The sequence below is a fragment of the Cupressus sempervirens genome, chromosome 7 (genome assembly GCF_028749045.1).
Source record: "Cupressus sempervirens isolate cs-2001-9-10 chromosome 7, ASM2874904v1, whole genome shotgun sequence".
Classification (NCBI taxonomy): Eukaryota; Viridiplantae; Streptophyta; class Pinopsida; order Cupressales; family Cupressaceae; genus Cupressus; species Cupressus sempervirens.
In genome coordinates this window covers 107,232,531-107,251,176 of record NC_143124.1, presented here as the reverse complement: position 1 = coordinate 107,251,176, position 18,646 = coordinate 107,232,531, and the positions used below count along the sequence as shown (strand labels likewise).

The window sequence follows — 18,646 nt, the reverse complement described above, 5'->3', positions numbered from 1 at the left end:
CTTTTTCCATATTTTTCTTCAACTCCTCTTTTAGTCTCGTTAAATTTTCTTCCCTTTTTTTAAGTTCCTGCATTAGGAATCTCATTTTCTCGTCTATCTCTTGATTCATTATAGCTTCCTCTTCTCTTTTCTTTTTTTTCTCTTCCTCTCTTTTCTTTTTCTAAAAATTGCAATATGAAACCCATGCATGTAAAAGTATCTTCTGATCATGAGATAAATCTTCTCTTGTGACCATTGTCTCCTATCTAGGTTCTCTCCACTCAACCTAGTCTTTTGGCCACACTTACAGGTTCTTTCCTCAACCTGTCACAAAATTCAATTCACCTTAGAAGCCAAAATCTTTCCCCAAGCTTTTCCCAAGCACGTTAGGATCTTTCCTCAAGCTCTGATACCAAAAATGATGCAGAGGTAAAACACAATGGAAGAAAACACAATAGAAATAGGAACTAGCACCGGCAAGAGATAGATTATAAAATTCTTGTATTTAATTTATCAAATGAATAGTACATACATTAGCTCTTCCTGTACATTTCTTCTCTTTGTAACTTCATATCCAAAAACTTTGCTCTCCAACTTGACCTAAAACTAAACCTAAAACTCTATTTATACTTCGCTAAATTTTATTCCCCTTTTTCAAGTTCCCGCATTAGGAATCTCATTTTCTCTTCTATCTCTTGATTCATTCTAGCTTCCTCTTCTCTCTTTTTTTTTTTTTTCTCTTCCTCTCTTTTCTTTTTCTGAAAATTACAATATGAAATCAATGCATCTAAAAGTATCTTCTGATCATGAGATAAATCTTCTCTTGTGACCATTGTCTCCTATCTAGGTTCTCTCCACTCAATCTAGTCTTTTGGCCACTCTTATAGGTTCTTTCCTCAACCTGCCACAAAATTCAATTAACCTTAGAAGCTAAAAGCTTTCCCCAAGCTTTTCCCAAGCACCTTAGGATCTTTCCTCAAGCTCTGATACCAAAAATGATGCAGAGGTAAAACACAACAGAAGTGAACACAATAGCAATAGGAACTAGCACTAACAAGAGATAGACAATAAAATTCTTCTATTTAATTTATCAAATGAATAGTACATACATTAGCTCTTCCTATAGATTTCTTCTCTTTGTAACTTCGTATCCAGAAACTTTGCTCACCAACTTGACCTAAACCTAAACCTAAAACTCTATTTATACTTGCTAAGATAATCTACGAAACCTTCTAGATTATTACAATATAGAAAATTCTAGATCAATATAGATTATTACAAAATAGGAAAAAAAACTTATAGAATACTCTAGATCATATAGAATAGGGAAGAATGACCCCACAATGGTCTGAACAAATCCTAAGAAAATATCTTATCGTAATGACAAATCGAGATAATTTCCTCAAGTCGGCTCATGCATAAATCATGTCCAAAATTCTTTATGTGGGTGCTCCTGCACCAATTTTTCTTATGAAAGGTGTGCACCTTGGATAGGTTCTCATGTGCACACCTTTACTTACGTTTATTTTTTGGCTAGTTTCTTTATTTTTAAAGATGCATGCTCTCACCTTGGATAGGTGTACACATGTGCAACTTTATAATACCTTCACTTATTTATGTTATGTCTTTGTAGGTTTGCAAGAGTTTTGCACACCTTTAATGGTGTGAAGGTGCACTAGTAGAGCTTGGAGGAAGATAAGTGAATAGAGGGGAAGCTGGTCTCAGGTATTTATTGACCTAGAACCATACACACCTTTGGGATGTGTGCATCTATGCATGTGTTTAAGTGTGCACCTCATAAGTCTACACATGAAGACTTTGATATCTAGCACACTTTTACACCAATGAAGGTGCACATGTATGCTAGGTGTGTAGGTGGGCTAGGTGTGCTAGTGTGCACCTTAACCTCAAAATCACCTTTTATCTCTAGATTTCTTAAATCTAACAACTACATTTTTCAATTGAAGGGCTAAGGCTTGACCCAAACTTTAGGTAGAGTCCCAAGAATGACTTAGTACCTAAACTAGGTGTCTAGGAAAGAAAAAAACTACTAGGGGGTCCCCATTTCTAGGATAAATGGGGCATGTGTTGTGAAACTACAATAGTGACCTCTATTACTAAGCCATAATATATTTCATAAGCATAGATAAGCTAGAAGTATAAGTAAGATGCAATTATACAAAGCATAGTATATACTAAAAATTATATACACATTGAGCACAAATCTTATGCAACTATTTGAGTTTAACTAACTTAGAAGGACACTAAGTTACAATATTTTGATAGAGAAAGAATAGAGTATGTAGAGAGCTATGAAAAGAATGCACAAATATTTAAAATGACACAAAATCTAATGTGTAACAATTCTACTAAGTGGGAAAAGATATTTTTATAGATCAAGGAAATGATTTGATAATATTAATTGGGAAATGAAATTTGATTGTTCATAATTACAAGGAAGAATGAAGTCCAATTAATTATTTTATAAAAAAGAGACAAGGAAAGGAAAAGGGTGATTCTACATCATTGATTTAGATCAGAAATGAATTCCATAAAATTAATAAAGCCTAATTAGGTCAAAAATTGAAAGAGGAAAAAGATACCTATTTATGGACCTACAAGGAATAGCTTAATGTTGTTGTTGTAGTGCATATTATAGTTGATGGAGTTTTTTGTTATGAAAGGGATGTACTAGATTGAGAAGGTAGTTCTACTATAAATTAGAGATTCAAGCACCATAAGAAAGGATTTGTTACATCAATCACTAGAGGTGATACATCATTTAGCAGAAAAGATATCTAAATATAAAAGTTAGTTCTAATTACATAGATCAGTTTTGGTGCTATTACATAGATCATTTTAACTAGCTTAAACTTGATTGGTCATGTGTTTTAATTGTTTTCCTACTTGTAAAACTCATTGTATGACCATTTATGGTGACAATATGGCATTAAAATTATTGTGGAGGTGGACCATGGTATTTCATTTTATTTGAATTAATTTCATAAATTTTAAGAGTGAAATAATAAATAGTTTGAATTTTCTCTATAGCAATGTCTATAACACAAAATAATGAGTATTTATACAAAAAAGAAAAATTATAAACCTATTGTAGTGTTTCCTCTAACATAGTAGACTGACAAACTTAGGGATTTTGTTGAAGATTTAGAATCTTACAAAAGATATGGATGATATTTTCTATAAATTTATAGATTCCCTAGTCTCATGAACCTTGTCCATTTGGCTTAATAAGTTACAGAAGAGTTAGGGTTTTTTGAAGTAGAAAGGAGAATGGTAATTCACAGTTCTAGAATTTATCAATTCAGCCTCATTTAAACATGTTTATGTTGAAAATAATTCTTCAATTTTATATTGTCTTTGATGTTGCACAAAATGTCATATTTTGGCTAGTTAGTGTCTATCAAGCCAACTCAGGTGATGAATACATTTTCATATGTATGATGAGCATTCCAATGTTTACCAAGTTTATAATATAGTGTCTGCTGAGTTTATTTGGGAACCAAAGAGATATTGATAGAAGTTCACTATTAACCGAGTGCACCCAGTTAACAAAGAAAAGTTGAAATAGAACCAATGTTAACCAAGCTCACTCACTTACTAGAGGATGTTTATGAAGCCATAGTGTTAACCAAGTTCACTTGGTTAACACAAGAATATCATTTCAGAGTTAGTGTCTACCAAGTTGAGTCGGTTAACAAAGGATTTTCTTTTTTTTGCATATTGAGTTTAATAGATTTATCTATTGGTTCTAGCCAACTAAAGAGATGAATATTAACTATTATAAGTTGAATTCAAGCCAACTTGACAATGCATATGATATAAGTATAAGGTCAAGTTGAGGTTTGAATATGTGAGAATGTGTGGAAGATAATAAGATGTTTAGAGGACGTGAATTGGAATGATAAGAAAAATATCCTTGTTGGGCTGCAAAGATTAATCTAATTAGGAAGCATTGAGTATTCAAGCTGGAATTGAGATCTAAATCAACAAAGATAGTTCCATCAATAATCAATTCAAGTCATTATTACTTTCTAACCATTGCAGTGAATCAAATCTCTTAACAGAGTTAGCCTAATAGTTATTTGTAAATACTCTATCAAGGTGGAATTTTTAGATTGAACTATCTAAAGACCTCTAACAAGGTCACTCCTAGAAACATGATTAAATACCTTAATAGGACCACACCTAATAATGTGTTTTGTAACCTTTAACAAGGTTCGCTCCTAACAACACTCACTTTAGAGGAGTGAAAAATAGTAACTAGTTGCAATTGGTGGTTTTTCCCAAATTGGGTTTCCACATTAAATCTTGGTGTTACTTATGTTCATACTATTTATTTTATGTGTATGCAACTAAGTTAATTAATCTTAATCAAACTTAATATTTTAAGATCTGAATGTTTAGTATTTACTGAATTATAGTTAATATTTTAGTACTTGTTGAGTGATGGTAAATTTTTAGTGTTAATTGAGTACCTCTTTGTTAACTAAGTTTTAATAGTAATTTAGTTTAAGAAAATTTTATGTTTTAATTTATTTTGACATCTAAGGGATCTAGAATTTATTTTTTCTATCAACCAAAAGCTCTTGGTGGTTTGAATTTAACAAGAACTGGAAACTTGAACAACGCCCTATTAACCAAAATTGGTTGGAATTGGGTGAGCTCCTAACGCAGTTGGTAAAACATAATTAATGCTAAATACCTTGAGGGATTTTATTCTTACAAATTCCCTCAATCATGTGATGGATTCGTGATAGTCCTCTCATGCACACTAATTTCCTACATCTGTGGGAGAAGTGCACTAGATTGTATGGACCTCAAATTCAATACTTCATCACCCCTAGAAGATAACGGGTCACTTTCTAGAACCTTGAGCCTATTAATTTGGGAATTTCTTAGGAGCCACAAGACCACCTTCATACCTATAAGATTCCACTTGATTTGGTTGAGGACTTCTTGGTATGGAAACTCAAACCCTCAAGAGAGTTTATAGTTAAGTTTGCTTATCTATGCTATATGGGGGAGATGGGTTCCCAGTCTGATTGGAAAAAAACATGGCACCTTTGGATCCTATCAAAGATAAACTTCTTCTGGTGGTAAACTTTACATCAATGAATCCTCACTATTTATAACCTATAGCACAGACGGTTCCAACTCACCAACTATTATGTTTTATGTCTTCAAGATGTTGAATATATTTCATGCCTACTTATCCATTTTCCCTTTACCACAATTGTGTGGAGGGAAGTTCTTGTCGTTTGGGAGGTCCAATGGTGTATGGAGGATGAATTGAAATAATTTATTCATTAGAATAGGCTGGTAGAGCATCCTTATCTTAGAAACTTATGGTCAATTATCCCCCATATGTTACATGCCACCTATGCACCTCGAAAATAGAAATTCCTCTTTTTTTCTTTTTTTTCTCCTTTTTCCCTTTTTATTTATTTATTATTTCTCCTCTAATTTTCGTCACTTTCTCTCTCTTCTAGATTTTTTTTTTTTCAAATTTTTTTTTTCCAATAATTTTCCCATGCAAGATGCACCTGCATCAGACTCCCCCGGTAGATAGAAAAGTGTGTCCCACACTTTGACTCCACAAAAGAAAGATCTACCACCTTCTTCATCTTCACCAAAGGTTTCCACCTCAACAGGGACAAGAAAACCACCATGCAAATCTTCCACACCAACATCTCAACCATCCACTCAACAAGCTCATGCACAAGAACAAACTGAACATAATGCTTCATTAGCAAACTCTCATTCACATCAACAACTAGTGAATCCACACCAGCAGCAACAAACCCCGCATCAGCAACAAAAAACTTCATATTAGCACCAACATGTAGATCGCCATCAATACATGCCAAACTCTCAAAACCAACAATCTCATTGCTCACAACAAGATGCCCTGCAATACATAACTCACCTCCAACAACCGGATCATCCACCTCCAAGTGCTCCATAATCTCCATGTCAGATTCAACCAATTGATCATGAAAACCAACCTCCATCCCAACATTAGCAAGGTTAGGAATATCCTCAGCAACAACCTCTATTTGCTCTACAGGTTCTACATCAGACTCTACAGACTGATCAGCAAAACCAACCTCTTCCACCTCAACCTTGTGATGCCATCTTCTCTCACGAACCTCCTTAACTTGATAAGCCAATCTATCATCCAACCAAGAAATCATCTTAGAAAAATTCCTCTCCACTATATCATGGATTTTCGCAATCATCATAGGGTCCAATCCTCTTGGAGCCATCTCCCAAGATCTTCGTAAACTCTTTGCAACAAATCCTTCCCACGCTCCTTGTGACAACCAAATTGTTTGCAAGTCAGATCGCAACCTGCCACCTCGCACGAACAATCAGGAACCAGATCACAAGTCTAGGACAATGGATTTGCAATCCACCAGCTCTGATAAACTTTTCCCAACCAAGGTCCTGGTACAAACTGCCTCACACTTCGGCGATCTGCTTGTACACTCAGGAACTCCCGTTCTGATACCACTTGATAGAGGGCCACACCACCCTTACCCACTCACAATCAAGAAAGCAACAATATGGAGACCAAAAAAATGCTTCACAAGAAATTTTATTATACTTGAAGATCCTTACAACACCCACAAGATGATATCAAGCTTCTCCTTGAGCTTCTCGTTCCACAACTTCTACTTCTCAAGTTTCTACTCCTCGAGCTTGATTACAAATGATAATAAGCCTTGCTTAAATAGGCACTTCTAACCCAAGACATTACAAACACAACCAATGTGGGATAAAAGGTAAATACAACTATCTTTAAATAAATATTAAATTCTCACCCAAATACAACTAAGCACCCAACAAATATTAAATACATGATTTATCCAAAACCTTCTAGAATTTCCACCTACACACCTCGATTAATGGAATGACAACTATTTTTCTTATTTTTCTATTTTATGCCACCTATACACCTTGAAAATAGAAATTCCTCTTTTTTTCTTCTTTTTTTCTCCTTTTTCCCTTTTTATTTATTTATTATTTCTCCTCTAATTTTTGTCACTTTCTCTCTCTTCCAGATTTTTTTTTTTTGTTAATTTTTCTTTTTTCAATTTTTTTTTTTCCAATAATTTTCCCATTCAAGATGCTCCTACATCAGAAAGGATATAGAGAGGTGATTTGGTGAGATATAGAAAATAACCTACTAATAATCATGATAACAACTTACTATATTCTCACACTAACTATAGTTGTCATCAAGCATTTACGGAGGGAAAGAGTAGCTAACACCTACTGTGGAGGATGAATTTTTATCTATCAAAAAACCTTTTAGAATTATGATGACTATGCAATGCTTATTAATTTTTATCATTTAGGCTTCTCATTTTATATTTGATACCTACTAAGAGGCTATGTTATTTGAAGATTTGGTTGTCAACCTAGGTAAACACATGGGTCTTAGTGATTGCATAGAACTAGTTTGTGTAGAGAAGGGCATTCATAGCAATGAGGTGACAATGGTCTACTTGCAAGAAGACAACCTCTTATTGTATATGGAGAGAATGGGGAGGCATAACAACATTGTCTCGATGCAATTCTTCCAAACTTGGATGGACAAAAAGGTGACTATCAATGTATGAAATTTGAAATCTCTAAGGAAACCATTGTGAGGACCGAAGATTTTATGAAATGTCCCTTTTCTGATTTTACATGATATTTCCAACCTTTAATCAGATCTTTAAGATCAAACAACTAATATCACAAAGATCCTCCAAATTTCTCAAGAAACCCCAAATCGGGTATGCCAGAAATTGTGCCAAAAGCTTCACAGCTTCACCAATTATTAATAAATCTGAAAGTGGACATTTTTACAGAAATTTCAGCAGAATAACAGCCTACAAAATGATATTTCCAGATCCGTATAACCTTTACACAATAGTTCTCAAATGTAGGATAAAAACTATGCTCATCGGGCTCCCGAAATTAACACAAAAATGCCCGAAAACACCACACAACACTAATAAACTATCTCAGAAGTTTAATCACATCCCAATACATATATTTAGCTCTATTTTAACAGCTTAAAGTCTGAAATACAGAAGCAACTAAAACTGATATGAAATGCTCAACTGAAAACACCAAACTCATGCAAAAAACACACCCAAAAACCCACAAATCTACACTGTTCAGCAGAAAGACAAACTCTGTATGAGCATGCACATGGAATGGCTTCAAACTCTCGTCCTTAGCCTTCTTGGAAACCTGCAAACTTCCATTCTTAGGTCTCCCTGGAAACCTGCAAACTCCCGTTCTTGGGTCTCCTTCTCCACAGGTTTGGTAGCCTCTGAAGAATAACAAAGAATGAGCAAAAATCAAGTTCTCCCCTCAGCCCAAAATGCCTCCAAACCCCTTAAAAGAGGGCATAACTGTAACTCACATCCAAGAGAGGTTAATGAAACATATTTCAATAATAATTTTCATTTATTAGTCCAACAGTTTCCAAAGATTAACCCCCTTTTTCCGAAACTTCACTTTCTTGGGCTTGCCTGCCTTAGCAAAGATTATTATTTTTTAATTATTTGAAAAGGGGACATGACAAGTCCTTCCCTCCCAAACATTGCTTGTCCTCAAGCAATGGTTGAACAATAAACCAATCAATCCACCTGGATCCCAAATGTAGTCATGAACTATACTACTACCAATTAACACAGGCTCCTGCAATATCCTCTGCAATATGACCAAAAGGAATCCATAATCAAACTGAAAATTATAGCTCAACCAAACTCCGAAATCACCACTACCACAATCAAAAACCCATGAGGCACAAACTCTTAGAGCATCAGAACCCAAGCAAAGTGGACAAATCAAAATACCAACACAGTAAATACCATCAACGCATCCCACTGGCCTATACGGAATGCACAATCCAACTCTGCAACAATGGTGAATGCTCTCAAATGAAACTGTACCAAGTATGGAGAATCTACACACTATACAACTCCTGCAGTCAACACAACTTTGCAAATCACCAGTCACTATCTCATAACCATAACTACCATGCACCCCTGATGGTGAAAAGCCATCACAAGATAAATAGGAAGAATTGGAACCCAAACCAAATTTTCCTGCCATCAACTCCTCAACACAAGGATCAAATGCTGACTGATGTACATACCTTGCAATATAATGTTGATAAAAAAAACCAACCTTAGTCAACAACTCACCATGAACAAGTGATACAACCCACTATGACTGATCACTAGCTAAGTCAGGAGATGTCATAGCCAAAGGAGTAGAATCAATAACAACACCCACTGAAGCATCACTCTGAAACTCCTGCTCTAAGTCATGTATTATCAAGCTGTCAACTGTAGAACCTATCGCCATGTCATGCCCATCACAAATCTCATCTTGAGGCATCAAATTGTCCCATAACTGATGATAAGCACTAGGAACCAAAGTACATCTCTGTATCATTATCTCATCAACATGGTCATCAAAGGTAAATTGATGAGCATACCTCACAGTGTAATGCCGATAGAATACACCAATCTCAGTCAGTGGCTTAGACTGTAATCCAGATGAAACTAACTGCAATTGATCATTAACCATGTTGGAACTAACTACTACCTCCGAAGATATCACCAAGGGAGTAGTGTTACTAGTAGGAACCATGCCAACTGCTGACTCACCAACATCACACATGATCTTTGATACATCTCTAGTCTCTGTGCCATCAATACTAGAGGCCACCACCATGTCAGGCATACAACAATCTACTACAACACCCAACTCAACTGAACCTAACTCTAGTGGGAATGAACCTAATATTCCAATGTTAGTATCAAGAATGGATGCATCCCCATCTCCACTGTCTCTGACAATCTCGGCCATGGACATCCTCGGATCACCACACACCACAACTTGTGACTGTATAGAATCAGGTGAAGATTGTAGTCGCTCTAACTCCATGGTCACCTTAGCCAAATGAAAATGTGACTCCTTGCAAGCCAACTGTGTACTCTCAAGAATCTCAGAAGTCACCTCAAGCTGCTCAGTAAGCTCACTCACCTCATCTTCCTTGGCCAACAATGCATCATATGTTGTACTGCCCCACTTCATAAGATAATCTTTATCATCTACCAACTGCATATAATCCTGTCTCAGAATCTGGATAGCCTCCCATAAAGAGTGGAACTCTGTCAAGGAAATATAACTGCCTCCCTGGTCATCACTAGTAGGAGAACCCCATCCATAAACTGCTAACAACTAACGAGCAGCATCGAAATGCTGGCAAGTGATAGCAATGTCTTGGTCACTAACTCTCAACTGATTAGACACATGATGGCACTGGCTTGACTGTCTCCTACAAACCTCCTCTGATGCACTGTCTAAAGGAGTATCCTCAAAGTTACTAGTCTCTAGAGTATTACCATCCATATCCTGTGAATAAAATCTAAAACTCATATCAACATACGGAGTATCAAAAACATTAGCATTGCTTTCCAACTCCTCTATACCCAAGGAAACTAAGTCTTCAAAATTGCCCACTGCATCCTCCTGGATGTCATCAATGCCAATATGATCCTGGGACTCATCTATACACACTGCCAAATATGAAATATCATCAACACATTCTAGCAAGTATGGTCGACTGGATATATGAACAAAGCCCAACATTGGTGTATAAAAACTAATACCAACATTGGACAAGCTGCTAGCACAAGAAAAGACAACACCATGAAATCTGCTAATCAAATCCATGATAGCACCCAAACAAACACTGCTATCGAAAAGTTTTAAAGATCTCCTGTCAACTGAATCCCAAATGCCAATATAACAATCTTGAGTCCATATCTGTAAACTAGAATCAGCTGGTAACTCAAGAAAAATCCTCACTTGAGTAATATGACCAATACCAACTAACTCCACATACCTATCATGATGAGATAATGAAGTCAAAATACTATCTTCACTCACCTTCAGCTGGCGGGATAAATCATGTGAAGTACTACCTACCTCAACCTCATGTGATGAAGCATCTAACTATGCATGGTACTCTTTCTCAGCAAAGTCATGAATGCTCAATGTTTGCTCATCTCTACCAGGTATCTCACCATCCTGCACAACAACATCCTCATAATCATCATCTGAACCCACTACACTGTAGTCACTGCCTGTTGTAACTATACCATCCTGAATACCTGTGGCATCACCCTTTGACAACCTGTAAACAGTTGTCTCAATTTGAGTATCAAGTTGACCGTTACTATCAATCTGTGTAATATCCTTTCCCACCACCTCCTGTGGCAGAGTAGATTCTGAGACCTCTACCTAGCTATCAGCTAGTTTCTCAAACTCCTCATGCAAGTTCTTGGGAATTGTGTCATCTGTCCTGTGAGAAAATCTGCCAAATAGAAATCCAGTCAACTTATCCACCTTAGCTGGGTCAGATAACATGTCATTCATTATACAGTGGTGCTCAACCAACTGTTTAGACATGTCATGGCTTATTTTCATAAGTTTATCTCGAATGTCTAAATAACCATCCTTTCTACTATTTTGACTCTGGCTATCAATTGTCCAAGATCGTTTCCTCTGAGACTCTGTACTATACCTGTCCATTCTGGATAAAGTAGAGTGTAACCCCAATAGGATATAACTTCTTCAAACACCAAGAACTAACATGCAAATGATTAGAAGTAGCATGCAACCATAGATTTGGACATGCAACTGATTAGAAGCAACATGCCACCACCTAATTATGACATGCAAGATCTGGGTAGTTGTCAAAACTGACATGCAAGATCTGGGTAGTTGTCAAAACTGACATGCAAACTTCTACAACCACCAAATTCACCAAGAACTAACATGAAAATGATTAGAAGTAGCATGAAACCATAGATTTTGACATGCAACTAATTAGAAGCAACATGCAACCACCAAATTATGACATGCAAGATCTGGGTAGTTGTCAAAACTGACATGCAAGATCTGGGTACTTGTCAAAACTGAAATGCAAACTTCTACAACCACCAAATTCACCAAGAACTAACATGAAAATGATTAGAAGTAGCATGAAACCATAAATTTTGACATGCAGATAATTAGAAGCAACATGCAATCATAAATTATGACATACAAGATTTGGGTAGTTCTCAAAACTGAAATGCAAGATCTGGGTAGTTGTCAAAACTGACCTGCAAACTTCTACAAACCCTCAGGCTAGCAAGATCATGGCTCTGATACCACTAAAATGTCCCTTTTTTGATTTTACATGATATTTCCAACCTTTAATCAGATCTTTAAGATCAAACAACTAATATCACAAAGATCCTCCAAATTTCTCAAGAAACCCCAAATCGAGTATGCCAGAAATTGTGCCAAAAGCTTCACAGCTTCACCAATTATTAATAAATCTGAAAGTGGACATTTTTATAGAAATTTCAGTAGTATAAAAGCCTACAAAATGAAATTTCCAGATCCATATAACCTTTACACAACAGTTCTCAAATGTAGGACAAAAACTATGCTCATCGGGCTCCCGAAATTAACATAAAAATGCCCGAAAACACCACACAACACTAATAAACTATCTCAAAAGTTTAATCACATCCCAATACATATATTCAGCTCTATTTTAACATCTTAAAGTCTGAAATATAGAAGCAACCAAAACTGATATGAAATGCTCAACTGAAAACACCAAACTCATGCAAAAAACACACCCAAAAACCCACAAATCTACACTGTTCAGCACAAAGGCAAACTTTGTATGAGCATGCACATGGAATGGCTTCAAACTCCCATCCTTAGCCTTTCAGGAAACCTAAAAACTCCCATTCTTGGGTCTCCCTGGAAACCTGCAAACTCCCGTTCTTGGGTCTCCTTCTCCATTGGTTTGGCAGCCTCTGAAGAATAACAAAGAATGAGCAAAAATCAAGTTCTCCCCTCAGCCCAAAATGCCTCCAAACCCCTTAAAAGAGGGCATAACTGTAACTCACATCCAAGAGAGGTTAATGAAACATATTTCAATAATAATTTTCATTTATTAGTCCAACGGTTTCCAAAGATTAACCCCCTTTTTCCGAAACTTCACTTTCTTGGGCCTGCCTGCCTTAGCAAAGATTATTATTTTTTAATTATTTGAAAAGGGGACATGACATTTTACTATGGTAGGAAAGAAATGGTGAAGTCAGGCTGGTTAACAAGGAGCCTAGTTTGCAAAATTTTATAAAACTCAAGGAGTAATTGACATGAATACATGGAGGATTTTCATAGGAAGGCCTCCCTAAGCCTTGGGACACGATCTGCTATGTGATTATGTAGTATATCACACTTGAGGAACTATTTATGTAATCTATTATTAACACTTCCCTTTTTTGAATAACTTTAGGAATCTTGACCACATTTCCTTCCCATTTCAGTTATTGTATTCTCTAGAAGAGTCTTTTTGTAAGGCCTGGAGCAAACATTAGGAGGGCAAAACTTTCTACCTTATCCACCAAGGGTTTATGAACAATTTTTATATCCAACACCTAGCCTAAAATCTCCCTCTTTTGGTTAACCCCTCAATGACCCCCCAAGTCTCCTTGAAGCCTAGACTTGGGCATAGCCATAATAATTTCAAGAAAACCCATGGCTTGGAAGTCAAAATAGACCTAATAGCTAAAATCAACCTCATAGAGTTAGACTTAGTAACTAAGAAGGGTACATAGAGTATCAAGAGAACTAGTAAGCAACTCCAGTTAGATAAATTTAAGTCCCCACCCCCTCACCCCCCCCCAAGTGCCCACCCCACCCCCCCACCCCCACACACAAAAACTAAGATTCTACCTTTGAGTCATCTGACATGATGTCAACCCTGAAAGAAAGAAGAGATTACCTTAGTCTACCTGCAGTCCTCTCAACCCTTCCTATATCTTTGACACCCTAGAGGCTACCCTAGCTAGAAGTGGGGGGAGACATAACATCCACTAGGAAAGAACTCAAAAAAGACATTGGAAAGAAAGGGATGCACAACCATAGTAAGGCTAGAATTTCCTAGATAGTAAGAAACCTTCTATTATAGGCTTTTTTCACCCTATTATTCTTACCCTACTTGTGTTTGAAAGTAAAGGTGTACTCTTGGAGAAATTCCATCCATTTTATATGACTATGTCTAAAATTTTCTTGTATATGTATGAAATATATTGCTTGATTATCTATATAGACCAAAATTTGTTTGGAAAAAGGTAGTGCCTCTACTTCCTAAGAGATTTGACTAGAGCATAGAGCTCTAGGTCACAAGAATAATACCTTTTCTTGGCCTCATACAACTTGATACTATTTAAAAACTATAGGCCTTCCTTATTTCCTTAATACTTTTGTGACAACTAAATTACCTGAATTGCATTTAATATTGAACAACTAATCAAAACTTGGTAGAACTAGGATGGGTTTATAACCACCTTTTCTTTTAACATCTGAAACCCTTTGTTAGCCTTATTAGTCCACTTGCACTTACTTTTTATTTGACAATTTTTGTTGTCTAAACTAGGTGCACATATCTCACTAAACCCTCAGATACCCTTCCTATAGAATTGGGCTAGTCTATGAAAAATCCTTACATCAATCTTTATTTTTGGAGATGAATTAAGGATTGGCTTTGCCTTACTAGGGTCCATTTTTAGGTCACCTTGAGGGATTAAAATGCCTAAGTAGATAAGCTCTTACTTTAATAGCTCACTCATCTCTAGATTAATATTTAACTTCTCCTCATGTAACCTCCTTAATATTTTCTAAGTGTTTCATATGCTCCTCTTTAGTTTTTTTAAAGATAAGAATGTCATCCAAATAAACTACAATAAACTTCCTATGTAATCCTTTAAAATTTCATTCATTAAGCTCATAAGATACTAGGGACATTGGTAACCCTTACTATCTAGTCATGAAGACCCTTTGTAGTTTTGAAAATGGTATTTCATTAATCCCACTCTTTCATTCTAATTTTATGATATCCACTTTTGAGATAAACTTAAGGAAAATACCTAGCCCTGCTAAGACCATCCATCAAATCTTCTATTCTAGGGATAAGAAACCTATATCTAATTGTTACCTTATTAATTACCCTAGAATTAGTATATAATCTCCACTTAGCTCCCGTTTTGGGTGCCAAGACCACTAGAACAACGCATAGGCTTATGCTATTTCTAATTAGGCCTTCATCAAGGAGTTATTAAACCTATCTAGCTACTTCCATATTTTGGTTTAGTGTCATTTTATAAGATGCTTTGTTAGGAAAGGATTCCCTTTGTATGAAGTCAATCTAATGAGTGATGGCTCTATGAGGAGGTAATGTTGTTGGTGTCCTATTATTGATGATGTCATTAAACTAGCCCAATGGTTTCTTAATGTGTGTAGGTAGGGGTACTTACTTTAGTTTTTCTTCTTCTTTGGGCTTCACCAATAGCAAATCCCATTCCCTCTTTCTTCTTAAGGTCACGCAAAAACTCTTTCCCAATAATCAGTAAGACATCAGCATTGTTGTCTTAGTCTAATCCTCATCTACTAGAGATTAAATGTGATAGGTGACTCCACTCTTCTTGAAAGAATAGGAGTTCTTCTCTCTATTATGTATGACCTTCTTGTCATACTACCATGGTATGCCTACTAGAAATTGACATGCATCTATGGGTAGTATGTTACATGGAATTTTGTCTTTGTAACCTTTTATGGTGAATTCAACCCAAGCTTTCTCATTTAGTAATGTATTTTACCCTTTGTTTAACTAGGTAACCCTATAATGATGGGTATGAGGAGTCTTTGCTAAGCCCAACCTATTCAATAGCTCCTCTAAATTAATTTTATAATCAGACCCTGAGTCTATGCTAAAATTGTCAAGTATTTTGCACTTTACTCTAGATAATACCCTTCTCTTCTTAAGTTACTCCTTTACTGGAAACTTAATCAAAATCCTCCTTAACATGAAATTATCTCCACTCTCATAGGAAAGATTTACCTCTGATGACTTCACATTGCTAGCTTCTTTGTGGACATAATTGATTCTATTTTTTGATTAGGAAGTGGAGCCTTTTTCAGGGCACCTATAAGATGGCTGTCATAGTTTCCTACAATTATAACATTGATAAGTAAGAGTTAAAATATAGAAGAGAAATTAAATTGGGGCTAAAAGGGAAAATGAGTTGGGTGAATAAATAGATATATGAGAAATTATGCATAGAAATTAGATTCAAATTAGAGTATTGAGCAATATTGAAGGAAGAAACATAAGATTCATTCAAATAATAGATGCAATTAAGTGCAATGCATCATCTTAATGTAAGATACCACACTAATGAAGGCTAAAAGGGATTCAAAAGTAAAACTTCAAGCAAGTGATTACTTTTTAGGATGATATGCAGCCATAACAGTTTTCTCTTCTTTGACATCATTGTACTTTACCAAGGTACCCCCATGGGAAAGCTTTCAAAAAGAATGCAAAGAAATTGCTTACTTTTTAAGATGATACACAATCATAACAATTTACTATTCTTTAACATCATTGTCCTTTATCAAGGTACCCCATGAGGGAGGTGTATGTCAAGAAAATAATCATCATATCATATGTTCATCCCAAATAGGGAGATAATTTACAAAATGATTAAAATATTTCTTTAATAAGTCCTTTTGAAAAGAATATTTCTTAGAAGAACAAACTGAAATTAATATACAGAAAATATTCTTGATAAATGTTTAAAGAGTATGGAACTGTATGTATATTTTTCCAATACAAGTGTATGAACAAGAAATGGAAGGATCTATGTGAATTACAATTTGAATACAAACTGCAATGTATCTGTGAGAGAATTCAAATGAGTGTATCTAAAGTAGATCAGTAAGAAGATATGTAGATACCTGAGTTTCTTGGAGGGCAGCAAGAGTGCATGTAACGAATTTTTTTGGTACATTATGGAAGATATTGTTTATGGGTCGTTTGTAACTAGTGGTATGTCTGTAGGTCATTATAAGGAGGTTTCCTCCTTTGGAAGAAGTAGTTGGCGGTTCATCTCCTAAACCAAATATTTTGAAGACTAGTGAGAAAGGAAAACAGATAATTACAAATTCAAAAGATGAGGAAGAGGATAAAGGTGAAGAAAAAAAATGCTACAGACAAGATGGATGTTGAAGAAGAGGAGGAAAGTATAGCGAGCTTTGTGCCTGGATGTTGAAGAAGAGGAAGAAAGTATAGAGATTTTTGTGCCCTTTCTAGGAAAGCCTATCTGTGGACAGTGACAGATGTATTGGAAAATTGTAAATATCGAAAACTCGATGGATTTTACACCAAATGCTCTTTAGAGGACAACAAGATGGTGGTGATAAAGTTGTTGGTTGATATCTGATCAACAGAAATGTTGCAATTTGTAGTATGTCTGGTATGATACCACTAGTGTTAATAATGAATGTTGAGTTTGAGTAGTTGCAGTTTGGAATAGATTACGTAATGGTGATTTGAAAGTTCTTTCAACACTAAACTATTCAATAATGATTTTATATCACATAAAACAATTACACTTGACACTCAAACTATTTCTAGTAATTTGTAATTATACCTAATTTTAATTGCCAAACTATCAATTTATAAACTACGGCACTCTTTTAGAATTAACTTCAGAAAAATATTAAGAAATCCGAACACAGCTATATATTATAAGATAAGATAAAGATAAGATAAAAGGCTATAAGATAGGCTATCTGTAATAAATTTATTTTCCTTATGGCACATAGCTGTTTAACCATGCATTAAATAGGAAATGAAAGTTGTCAATGTGTTCTTGCTTCAGGTAGTGGAAGATGAGAAAAGAGGAGATGCTGTAAAGAGCATGTTTTATGAAGCGAGTGCAAGGGTGAACGATCCCATAAAAGGCTGTGCAGGTGAAGTTTTTCAACTCCAGAAGGAAATTGCTGAGCTGGAATTCCTGTTGGCAGCCACAGAGGAAGAGCTAAATCATATGCGATATGAGTATGGTAAGTTTATATTTCTTCTGGGCACTGACTCTCTTCATGATCAAGTTGTAAATACAACAGATGCCACATCAGCAACAGGAAAATGTATCACACATGAAGAAGTGGATCCCTTGCTTTCATGGGGTACCTTGTGGAATATATAGATTTAAAAGACTGAAATGGAATGCTAACTCAAGCATTCATGTGCTCTTATTGCTCACTGTTCGGTGAACTATATAAAATATCCAAACAACAGTTATTTTTATCATTTAAATAAAATATGGGTAAGAGGGGTATTCTGTAGCTTATGAAGATTCAATTGTTTGCCTTCAAATTAATTTTTATTCATTTAGGGCTACTGCAATATAAATTTTAATTAAGAAATATGGGTTATTTGTTAGTAAATAGTATTTCATTGTTTATATATTTTGTTAAAAATATTTTGGATATAATTAGATTATAAATATCTGTCTTTACACTGATGTAAAAGATGAAAATTAGATATGTAGAACAATAGAAAGAGAATTAAACGCAAATAAAATTGAGAATGTAAGACAGCTTTTATTGATCTATAAATCTCTCTGATACAACTATGGTATTGCCTGTAATTTATAAGGGTTCCCAACAACTAAACCAAGAGAGGAATGTTTTAGGCTTTTAACAAGTGGACGATTGC

General features: G+C 35.4%; 1 protein-coding gene across 1 annotated transcript in view; it reads left to right on the top strand.

Moving 5' to 3' along the window:
- The window catches only part of LOC149545714 (LOB domain-containing protein 23-like), a 37,744-nt gene extending 19,466 nt beyond the window's left edge, over positions 1-18,278 (top strand). The window contains exon 2 of the mRNA XM_089794327.1: positions 17,808-18,278. Coding sequence (XP_089650453.1) covers positions 17,808-18,134 — 327 coding nt within the window. The 3' untranslated portion in view covers positions 18,135-18,278. The remainder of the gene's footprint in view (positions 1-17,807) is intronic.
- The last annotated feature ends 368 nt before the right edge of the window (positions 18,279-18,646 follow it).